The sequence below is a fragment of the Bos indicus x Bos taurus genome, chromosome X (genome assembly GCF_003369695.1).
Source record: "Bos indicus x Bos taurus breed Angus x Brahman F1 hybrid chromosome X, Bos_hybrid_MaternalHap_v2.0, whole genome shotgun sequence".
NCBI lineage: Eukaryota > Metazoa > Chordata > Mammalia > Artiodactyla > Bovidae > Bos > Bos indicus x Bos taurus.
In genome coordinates, this window is record NC_040105.1 from 34,111,713 (window position 1) to 34,123,960 (window position 12,248).

General features: G+C 34.5%; 1 protein-coding gene across 1 annotated transcript in view; it reads right to left on the reverse strand.

The window, feature by feature from the left end:
* Nucleotides 1-1,878: 1,878 nt before the first annotated feature.
* The window catches only part of TMEM47 (transmembrane protein 47), a 28,320-nt gene continuing 17,950 nt past the window's right edge, over nucleotides 1,879-12,248 (reverse strand). Inside the window, exon 3 of the mRNA XM_027533262.1 lies at nucleotides 1,879-5,210. Within this exon, the coding sequence (XP_027389063.1) occupies nucleotides 5,032-5,210 (179 nt within the window). The 3' untranslated portion in view covers nucleotides 1,879-5,031. The remainder of the gene's footprint in view (nucleotides 5,211-12,248) is intronic.

The following is a 12,248-nucleotide window of genomic DNA, read 5'->3' on the forward strand; positions in this document are numbered from 1 at the left end:
GCTTTGAAACACCACATATTATCCTTCCCACTTGAACAGTTCAGCTCCTGTTCTCTTGGTTACACTTTAGAACCATTAGACTTACGGCTGGAATATCAATGTGAGTCACCTAGCTGGTGACTCTTTGAAAATAGATTTTCCAAGTATGGCTATATGGATCCTCTGCTCATAGCAACATCTAGTAGTTGTTAAAAATGTGAGGACTTCCTGAACAGTCTGCAAACCTGCATTTAATCAGAAAAATTGCTGGCATTTATTACATGGAGTTTTGTTACTTAGTCTGATTTTAACTTTGACATTAAGTATCTATGACATTGTGTCCCCAATACTTGACACAGAAGTCATTCAAGTTAAATTATTCAAATAAATTAGTGCTTCCTGTGAAAATACTATGAGCTTAATTTTCATTTTTATTTGCTCATTTAATCTTATCTCATTTAAGACTGCACTTCTAAAAAGCTATGAACAGGTCATAACATGAAAATTTGATCAATAAATTAAAAATCCAGGTATTCAGTGGATTATTCTAAAGAATACCAAATAATTTCACAATCAGTTAATTTTCTAACCAAAATGACTTAAAAAACTACCAAAATGGAACGTTTTGTTGACAAAGCATGGGCCTGACAATAAAACAAACCACAAATTGACTATATGGCCATTATGGCAAAGCAAATTAAAACTGTTTTCTTATTTCATGTTCACAGTGAAATCTCTGAAGGCAGTGAATTTTCCCTTGTCAAATCATACTGAAGTTAGGTCTCCATGCCTTCCAAATTCATAGAAACTGGGTCATGGATAATTACAAGGCCAGACATGTTTGTATAGGTGTTTTGTACATGAGAATTCTGTATGAAAATGAAAGTACTTTATACTGAAAATATAATACATCTAATGAATGATGCTACTCCATCAAAGTAGAATAAGGTCATTGAAAAGGAAAATTTCTACAATGGTAGAAAATTTGTGAAAGTGTTAGAATTTATTTGGATTGGCCAAACAGTTCATTCAGGTTTTTTATAACATTTTACAGAAAAACTTGAACAAACTTTTTGGCCAACCCATTATAACTTAAACATGCATACTTTTGAACATCTGATATTAAATATCTCATAGATCTACTAATGATTTATAATTTTTCAGCAGAAAAATAAACTGTGAACCTGTCAAGATTTGAGGGTTCATATGAGACATAAAGGATGTATGTCCTCATGACAAAAATCTGTATTTTTATTTAAACTGATTTTATCAACACAGAAAGTTTGCTCAATTATATATGGTTGTATTTCTATCTTCCAGAAAATTTTCTGACAATCATACAAGTAATTTTTTTGCTCTAATATAAGTTCCTTTCCAAGTATACTCACAATTTATTTAGTACAAAGGGTGACAGGAAATTTGGACTTACAATTTATGAACTTCTTCACATACACATACACACATTGAAAATTTTAACTGTCTAATTAAAAAACAGAAATAATACAGGAAACTCTTTAATGTACACTGCAACTATTGAAAACTGAACGAAAATCAAAATAGAGGATCAAATCCTTCACTACTCTAATTGTGCGATAAGAGTAGGAAAAAGGATAACCTATACTCTATCTCCTGTCTGTGCCTTTTAAAATGAAAGTTTTAAAAAAGACATTTAATATCCTTTATTTTATTGCTCACATAACTCAGCTGCAGAGGACAGAAAGGATTTGGGGAGATAATTTGAAACAAAAAAAGTTTAAAAAATTTTTACACAAAATGAATATGTCATATCAAGCTATGTTTTCTAAATAACATATATTTTCAAAAGAGAAAATGAAGACATATAATTTAGAAACCCTAAAAAGAGTCCACACAGTAGAAAAGACACAAAGTCAAACGACATCAGGGAAGCCACTTTTATTTTTATTTTTTCCACATAGATAATTTCATGTCAGCTACAAAAATCATGAAATGAAGAACTAATCGTGAAACTGCAAACTCAAAAACCACTGGATTGATAAACAGGATCTCCCCAACGGACTGTTAAAAAAATAACCAGAATACCATGAATTCATATTTAAGTAGTAAACATGTCATATATTTTAAAATAATAAATATAGAACAGCAGTAGAGAAACTAATAGCATAAACAGCATGGAGTATATTTTATTTTTAAGACAGATGAAATTTCTAGGCACAGTTTTAGGCATTAAAGAGGACACAGAGGCATAGGTTAGTGTGTGCTGCTCTGTACAAAAATACAGTCTGAATAAATTACATTGCTAGCCATACAATTAGACGTCACTTACCAGTCAGCTCATTGCATGTTTAATAATATACAGTTACATGCTAATCCATATATATCATTTATATTTCAAACACATAGGTCTCTCTATATTTGTCTTTAAAATTTACATGTTGAACTTACAAAAAGCTAAATTGCTGTGCAAGAAATCCAAATAACTAGCCCTGCTGAGTACTTTATGCTATATGTAGGTGCATGTGTCTCTCTCTCTCCCTGACAAACAATGGGATTAGAGTTAATAGTTTGGCTAGTAAGAAAACAATAAACAAACCTAAAGCTGCAAAGACATAATATTATTGTGGGTGAAAAATTCACTTGTGTTTATTCTGATAGACAAAACAGTATTTCAAATGAGCCATGATAACTTTCATGTTGTACTGAACTTGTTAGTAATGAAACACTTTCAACTATTAGTGATGGTAGAAATATAGCAAAGGGCTCTTCACTGGAAAGGGGAAAAAAGTAATATAAGAAATCTACTTTTCATTAAACTGCAAATATGTGTGCCTTGGCTATACCATATTCTGTCATTTCCGGCTTTTTTCAAATTGACAGAGAATGAAAATTTGATCAAGACTCGAGATGTGATATTGGTCTAACAGCACCCTGCATCCTCCACTAGGACTAAGAAAAGTGCCTCATTGATGTCAGCACCAAAGTACTGTTCTTCCATTATTCAGGAATAAAAAGATTCTCTCACAACAGAGAGTGTTTAGTAGCTGAAATCCCTATCCAATAAATATCGTATTTCCCATGCTGCTCTGCTAATATGCAATTAACTACAAGACAGTCTGGCCCAGATTTTACTATTTCTCAAGAAAATTGCTTCAAAAGATTCTATAATAGTAATATCTTTCTGGAAAATGTTCACTCATAGATTCTATACAGGATTATTTACTTTTATAAAGTTTTCTCTTTAGAATGCACTTAATTAGTTTTGTCTGTCATTGTTAAAATAAGCCCGGTTCTTCAAATTTACTTCATGATTCCATAGAAAAGTCACAAGATAAGAGGTTTTAAGCATTTGAATAATAAAATAGTGGATTTTTTCCTGTTGTTTTTGGCAACAGTTCTTAAGACAAGCTGAAAGCAGAACTCTGCTTTGGGAGGTAAAGCAAATTATTAAACACTATTGATGTAGTCCTGTTCTTAATGGATTTTGCAATACAACAGAATATAGGTATTTTTTAAATGGTTTCTCCAATGCTTTCTGCAAGAGGGCCAAATAGTGTCCTTGTTAACAAAAATAATTATTTATAACTTTTATATTAGAACTGTATATTTGCTATAAAAATATGTTTATAATTAAACTATCCAAATTTGTATATTAAACAGGATTAACACAAGTTTACAGTGTAAGATTCGCTGCAAACTTATTCCCTATTATTTCCTTCCATTTGAACAATCAATAAATGATTCCCTTACCACAAATCCATCTTAATTGTGTGCACAAATCAGTTAGCCCATTAGTTAACTTCAGAGGACCAGGTGATAACCAGATGAAAACCAGATGAATTCTACTCCTCTACTGACAATTATATAAATCTATCACTATTCCTTTTTTAATGAAGACATTTAAAATACTTGGGGAAAAAGAAGCCTTCTATTTTAATGACTTTTAAACAAAATGATCATCCTAATTGCTACACTCTTTTGAACTACAGTGCTTACAAAAGAATCATTAATTTTCAGATTAACACCATTTCGATTTTCTTCTTATACAATTCTATTTAACACTTTCCAATGAGAACATAGAGCAAAAGCTTTTATATGCACTTTTGTACAGTAAATAAGTGTGAATACCGATCTAAGCCTCTTAACAACGTGTACAAGGTTAGTGTTCAAATCACTTCACTAGAGCAAATATTAATTTTATGTGCAATAGGCAAATGCAGGTGTAGGGTTAGGGAACAACTTATTACCATTTATACTAACGGCTCACCTTCTATAAAAATACTTAAGCTTGTTACATATGCACAATTGTTTGCTGTAATGTTTGGTAAGTGATTTAAAGGGTACTTAGGACAAAAGCAATCATGCATATTTCTTTCTAGTTGCCCCAGGGAAAACAGAGATTCTCAATTTTTCCTCATTCTAGATATGGCTGAGGCACAATTTCTAACCACATAATGAAATGCACATGTCTCCAAATCTTGACTCCCTTCCCATAGAGATGCTCATTGCCAAAGCATAACCTCCCATTAAAACGTAGGTGGAATATGTATCATTAACCCAGTTACATTCAGAACCCCCATTAGATGCTGAAGGGAAGTTTACTTTTCAAGAGTTCACTCAAGCAAATAACCAATATAGTCACTAGATGGGATAAGCAGGCGATAAGGACTCTAACAGTGGAATCCTTGTCAGCGCAAAGAACTTCTAAATGTTGTTTATGCCAGCTGTTCCCCTGCAGGCAATAGGAGATTCAGGCATTTCTCATTCCAACTAGTTTCTCACAATAGTTGCTGTCATATAGACCCTTCGCTTGTCAAGAAAAGTGACATGAATATATTGGAAGTTTGCAGCATTTGCCTATATCTAATCAGCTCTCTTAATTTGTGCAGGTCCCTAAAATGGATGTAAAAGCTGGTTATGATGTTGACAGCCAAAAGGCAAAAGATATTAAATCAACTGAGCAAATTGTTTGATGCTCCGCAAGTGTTTTAGAAAATGATGAATTAGAAAAAATGCAGACGTAATCCTTTTGTTGGATGGTTGATTTTTTTTTTTTTTAATTTGAGACTATTGGTTCTAGTAATAGTCTTCGTAGTTCTTAGGGTTCAGGCAATAAAGAATGGCACCCCCAAATGAAAATATAGTTGCACCCCAGGCCAGGCCATAACCCCAGTTGAACTCATGGTAAATTTTCAAGCTCACAGTTTCAATGAACTTGATTGGGTAAAGAACCAGGCTGCAAACCTGTAAAACAACTGAAAGAAGAAAAACAAATCAAAATTAGGAAAATGTTATTTACAGGAAATAAAATGATATACAAATATACATATGTATGAGAATTACACTTTAATCAAATAAAAAAGTCAAAAATTGGAAGCATTGCTTATTCTAGATGGTATACTTTAAAATACTGACAACTTTTTCTGTTTAACACTATTTCACAGTACAGTAAGGATTACTCTATTAATAAATAGCAAATTACTATAATAGTATTTGATGAAATAGTGTAATATACTAATTTATATGAACATACAAAGTAGTGATTCTCAGTTTACAAACACATATAATTATCACTCTTATGGCAAGTAAGTAGTACTAGTTTAGGTAAACTGTTTTACTATATAAAACTTGTAAATAGCTTCCCAAGAATAGTGACCCCAAATACCAGCTAAAAACCTTTGTTATTTATTTATACTCTTGAGAAATTAGGGAATCTGAATTCATTTGTACTGATTAAACTGGTATACTTGTGATTCAAGATGTACTTTTGTTGTTGTCACTTCTCACTATCAGCTAACTCAGCCCAATATTCGAGAAAATCCTACCTTGATGTCCTTACTTATATTACTATTTTTAGTCTTTTCTTCTCATCTAGTTTATACCTCTCATCTCTTAAAATGGGTCCAAAAGTCATCTTTGTCAAAAGGCACACCGACTCATACCCTATTAGATATAATAGATGACATTTATATATTTATACGTCACTTATTTTCAAAAAAGAATAAAGTCTCTGAAGGCACGGAACATAATCAGACTAGAAAACCTAAGCTAATGATGTCTATCATAACAGGACACAAAACTTAGCTCTTACCTCTTCGTTAAATCTTAATTCTGAGTCAGGGCTAACGGAAATGTGATGAGTCATACTTAGTAAAATATTTATATGAGAGATGCTGGATTACATAAGAGAAGATATCTTCCATTCAAAATCATAACCTTCTAGTTTATGTAACATTACAACTGCTACATAATTTCTCTTTTATTTCAATCAATTTAACAAGAATTTACAAGATGCATCTGCCTCATAGATGCATCTCTACTATATGATGGCTCCCACTCTAAAGAAAGTGACAACCTTTTCCCTGGAAACTCTGAGATACAGTAGTATGTGACATGGGTTGGCAAACTACCAAATCTGGTCTGCTATTTATTTTTGAAAAAAGTTGTACTGGAACACAGGCTCATTCATTTATGTACTGTCCATACTACCATGGCAGAGTTGAATGGATGCACCAGAAACCATGTGGCCCACAAAGCCAGAAGTATTTACTATCTGGCCCTTTATAAAAAAGTTTGCCCATCCCTAATATATAACATAAATTCTGGGTTAAAATGATTCTTCTTTAACTCATCTTAAAAATACCATAAATTCCAAAATGCAACAACAAAAATGTGAATAATGGGTAGGAGGCAAGAATAAACTTTGAAACAGTAAAAAATGATTCAGTTTACATTTTTTAAAAAAGAGCAGCAGGATGGATAGCATGTCTAATTAAACTGGAATTTCGTGCTTTAAAATCTACTCTCATCTATTCTCAGTACCTGTAAAATATCATTATTACCAATATGATTAATGTTCCTAGAAAGTCTACATAACAGTCATCTGTCTCTGGCATAAAACTGATGAAATACAGAAGACTCATGAGGGCATGATTCCTCAAAATCATTACTTTCGATAAGGCTCAGACTTGGAGTGACGTGACCTTTCTGAAACCAGATACAAGGATGAGGAGTCATTAGAATACAGACCTGAATGAAGTGAGGGGTGCAGGTCAATACAGTAGGAGGTGAGTGATCCTGGGTAGAGGGCACAGGCAGGTAACAAATGAAGGAGCACATTATGTATAGCGGAATATCAGTAAGGATGCTGCAGATACAGTACAGCAGTAGAAAGCAAGGAAGGGAACAACATGAAATGGGATGGAAAAGACAGCAGGAGGCCATTCAGGAGTGGTCTTGTGAACCATGGTCAGGGGTCTGGATTTTGTTCTAAATGTGATGAGCAGCTCCAAGAGGAGTGTGAGCAGAGAAGTAATAACTGATCTGAATTATATTTTAAAAGGATTATATTGCTTCTTTGTCAGTCAGTCAGTCCCTGGAGTGAGGTGTTTACCTAGCCTGCTTTTAATACCCATTTCAATGTGTTTTATTTAGCAAATATTTGGCCTCCATGGTATAATACAAAGATATAGTTTCCCTCTAGTGGGAAAAAAAAAATACAACTCCATTAGGCTTCACTGGCCTCCTCCACTCTTCTGAGCAGCTTTCTTAGAGACAGAATTTTGTGTTGTTTGCCAGATGAAAATGACCCTAAAATGCTTTATGCTTCTTAATTATTTTTACTCTCTTTGGAATCACTGAGAAAAATGTGTGTAATGCAAAACTGAGAAAAAATATAAGCCTGCATTTGTAAATGATTTTCTTCATTTAATACAATATACAGATGCAGGTTAAAATGTCTCCTTGACTTTTGGTGAGCTGCAAAGGAAAAAAACAAACAAATCTAGAGTCCAGAACTGAAGAAAATGCCACCATACTCTACTGCCAACCAATGAAACATAACAGATGCTGGTCATGGTATTTTCTATGCTCTATCTCAGAGGCATAAAGTAAAGTTGTGTAGCATTTTAGAATTTGAAGGGAATTTGAGGTTCATTTTATCCCCTCACCCTACTTTTTGGAAAAGAAGCAACAAAACTACCAGCCATGAAATTGTGCAGACAGAAACAAGACAAGAACTCAGAGGTTCTTATGTTATTTCTAGTTTTCTTTAAGGGGGTATTTTTCAATGTTTTCTATACTGAAATATTCAAAACACTCATTATTGAAATAGTCAATGTTCTCTAACATGGGGATATTTCAATATTTCAACAAATATTTATTGGACGCCCACTGTATTCTAGGTGAAAGGGATAAGACAGATAAGACATGGCCCATGTCCTTTGATATTTCATACCCTATCATGGATACAGACACACAGATACAAACAAATGCGTTCTACAGTAGTAGTAGGGCATGTTCACTTAGAATCCATTCATCACGTTTACTGAGCTCTAATGATACTCCAAGTACCACTTCTGCCTGGAGAAAGAAGGGAGCTTCAAAGACGAAGCACTATTTGAACTTGTTCTTGAAGAGAAAGATGAAAAGACCTCTAGGAAGAAAAGACAGCTTGCCATAAAACTTAGATATAAGAGGGTGTGCCTATAGAAAATTCACATGGATGGAATGAAGGGTACAGTCACATGGAGGTGTTTGGTTTAGACTATAAAAGGCTTAGTGTGTCATAAAAAATAATAAGACTGGTTTTTATAGGGAGACATCTCAGAGGTTATTTGAACTATAGATGCTGTTGGTACCCTATCCATATACTCTCCTTCTCATCATTCCGCTACATGTCAGCCTGACTTCCAAGTGTCAGCACCTACACTTCTTTGCCCGACTTTTCCCCTGGCCACTAAAGCTACTTTGTCTGACTGTGGGGCAGACACAGTGTTCTGGGGAATTAACACTACTGTTGCCCCATCATCATCATCAACATCCCTTACCAATGACTATCAAAATTGGTTTATAAATACTCCAATTCCCTAGTCTTTCCAGTGAGGTAACTCTGAAGAGCATGTTCTGTGCTGGTTTCCAGAATTTTTCCGGGAAGATGAAGCTCCAGGTGCTTACAGCAACAACTGGTTTGATAATGTACTGTTTATTGGCTGCCTTCTCTTCCCTGTCTCATTTTTCATATCTGCTCTTTTACCTCCCAGATTAAGTACTTGCACTTGACTCATGCCTTAGATTCTGCCTCTGGGGAAACAAAAAGAGCAAATGATAAGACCAGATTTGTATTTCAGAATTATACCTCATGTGTTTGTGTGCAAGACAGACTAAATGGGGAGGAAACTGGAGAAGAACAGGCTCCTAGGAGGTGAGTCTGGGCATGGATACCTATGCAAAGTGATGATTAGGTAATGTCAGTGGGAAAGGTCAGGGAAAGAAAGACTATAAAAGAAAAACCGAGTAACTGGATTCTAGGAAAGGGAAAGGAAAGACTCACATGAACAGTTTTAAGTAAACAGAAAAATAAAACAAATTAGGGGGAGATTCAAATTTGGGAACTGAGATGTTCCACTTGAGGAAGAGATATTCTCTCAACTAAGGCAGTAATGGTGGTGTATTAAAAAAAAGCTACAGATTTAGAAGATAATTTAAAAGCAGAATTGATTGGACTATCCAGCCAAGTCTTCTATCAAATTTGCATAAGGGAAACAATCATTTGGAAAATAAAAAGCATTTACACAGGAAAGGTTAACAAGAAGCTATCCATTTCCTTCCCTTTTAATTTAATCTGTTACTACTTCAAGGTAAGCAGTACCTATGAAATGAATTATTGATGGTGATACTGTAAATTGTTCTAACCAAAGGGTAGTTTGATATGGATAAAGATCTGCGAATGGAAGAACTCCTTTTTAGTGTGAAATATAAGCTGGACACTGATTTGTCTGTCAAAATCTAGACTTGAGATACCTCCAGCCATCTCACTGCTCCTGATAGGACAGTGTGAAGGGCTGCAAAACACAAGCCTTTAGTCAGAGATGGAAAGCAGGTGCAGGATCCACCCCCAAAAAAATATCCCCATCCTGCATGAACAATCATCTACAGGAGGCTTTCTGCATCAAAAAAAGAAAGGAAACATCCTTAACAATACAATTAGTGGGGATCCTGTTATTTAAAATCTGGATTATGAACGACTCACAATTTCTGCAACTTGTCTTAAAGGCCATGGCAGGGGTGGGGGGTGTGAGGAAGGAAGCACATTCTAACTCCCAGTAGGGCAGGGCCTAGAAAGATTCACAAAACCAGACAACAAAAAAGCGGCCAGAAAAAGGCAACCCTTCTAATTGCACTAAGTTTTTAGTGAGAACTAGATGTCAGGTATCAGAATCTCATCATGCATTATCTGTCACTATCAATTACACAAAAAATAAACATGCTCTAAGTCAACTGTACTGGACATGTGCACAGTTTCCAGGATGTACCAGGGTTCAGCCATGCTGGACTGATTAGTCTGTGATCTTTATAACACTTGGAGTTGCTGCTGTCCTTCAGGTATTGTTCCCAAGAAGATGAAGTGACTTGAGTTATAAGATGGACCCCAACCACAGTACACAGTTGACAAATGAATTGAAAAATTCAAGGCTGATTCAGCTCTTGTTTTTCTACGTGTTACACATACCCCAAAACAGATGACTTGTGAAACTTCACTTGGGCTCTCAAATCAGAGTGATACCCTGAATTGAAACCCTGGCTCTGTGACTTACTAGTTGGACAACTCCAGAGAATTACTTAACCGTTCTAATCCTGCTTCTTCACTGATAATATAGAGAAAATAAATACCTAATCTTAAGACTGTTATAGCAGAGATAGGAATGTGCCATGGGTCTAGCAGGTAGGTGCCCAGTTAATTATTATCATTATCAACAGCATTATTATAAATAATATATTATTCTGAACTCTATATTTGTAGGACCAAAAAGTGGAAGAGTTGTAGAACACAGATGATTTAGATGGGCTGCAGCAATGACTAGCTCTTAGCTCTTCTAGCCATTATTCAAGTAGGTACAAGCCCACCCTAAACCAAGGACCTCAGAGAAAAAGAGAAGATGAAAATCTTTACAATTTGTTTCCCTGTGTTTATAAGACTTAATCACCAGCTTTTAGTAAAAACCTTTAAGAGTATATTATCTAAGGCCAGGATAGTGTAGTTGCATACTATAGGCACCCACCATGTATTTGTTAAATAAATGAATGAAAAATGAATATATGAAAAATAATTTCCAAACTATTACTTTTTGAGCTGTCTTGGTCTTAAATCTGTGGTCATAGGAAACTTGCTGCTTCATAAATTCCCAAGACAGCAATGGATTAAGAAAAACTGATTTACAGTTAGCTAGTTGTTTTCATGCCTGTCTTTTCCTATCAGATTATAAGCCACACACCTCAATCATTTTTCCATCATTCATTCAACTATTTCCTGAGTGCCCCGAGTACCAGGCACTGCATATGGTACTGAATTCATGATACAGTTCTGTGTAGAGATGTTTCCAAGTGGTAGTGCTATGTCTGTTTTGACTTTATGTACTACATGTCTTAGCAGAAGCAAAAAAAAAAAAAAAAGAATTACTTCTTTGTTGAGGTAAATATCATTCCCTATGTGTGTGAATACCAAGATAAGGCTTAATATTATTTGCAGAAGAAAACGTTGTGAGAAAAGCAGAGAAACACAAACCATTTTCAAGTAGACCACAGTGAGTAAAAAGGGAAAACAGCCCCAAATACACGTTTACAAAGAATCACTAAACTGGTGAGACAAGCCAACCACTAGAGTTAAGTATGTTTCATAAGAAGCAAGTAAGATAAACAACTGTGATTTTAGCTAGCATTGTTTCAAATAGGCAGATTTTCCAACTTTGTTAATCTTAACACCCAAATCGTAAGTGCATTATTATGTGTAATAAATATCTTTTCCAGAAATCACCTACAGGCAACTCTCATAGCTTTTGCAGATGGGAGAGAGAAACCTTTCCATGACATGTTTCAAATAAACAGTAAGTTCTACCTTGCTTATATGCAAAGTGAACACTAAACTAATGGTATTTCAAAGAAAGCTTCTATAAGCACAGTCTCAAAAGAGAATGAGTAAAATTAAATTTCAGCACATGTACATTTTCAAAATGTAGCAGTATAATGATCATTTTAGGTCTCAGCAGGTAGAATAACATATGAATACTGCTGTAGGAGTTTGTCTTACTATTTTATAATTTACTAATACTTGTGGCAGCGAGAGCTAAAGCAAAAACTTTTTGACCAAATCCATTACTTTTAACTTATATTCATTTACAATGTTTTCTGCTACAACCAGTACTTTCACATTTTCATGAATTTTGCTGTAAGTGGAAAAAAATATAGAACTTCTGAGGAAAAAACTGGAACTTCTAGTTATTTCTGTAAGAATGTTT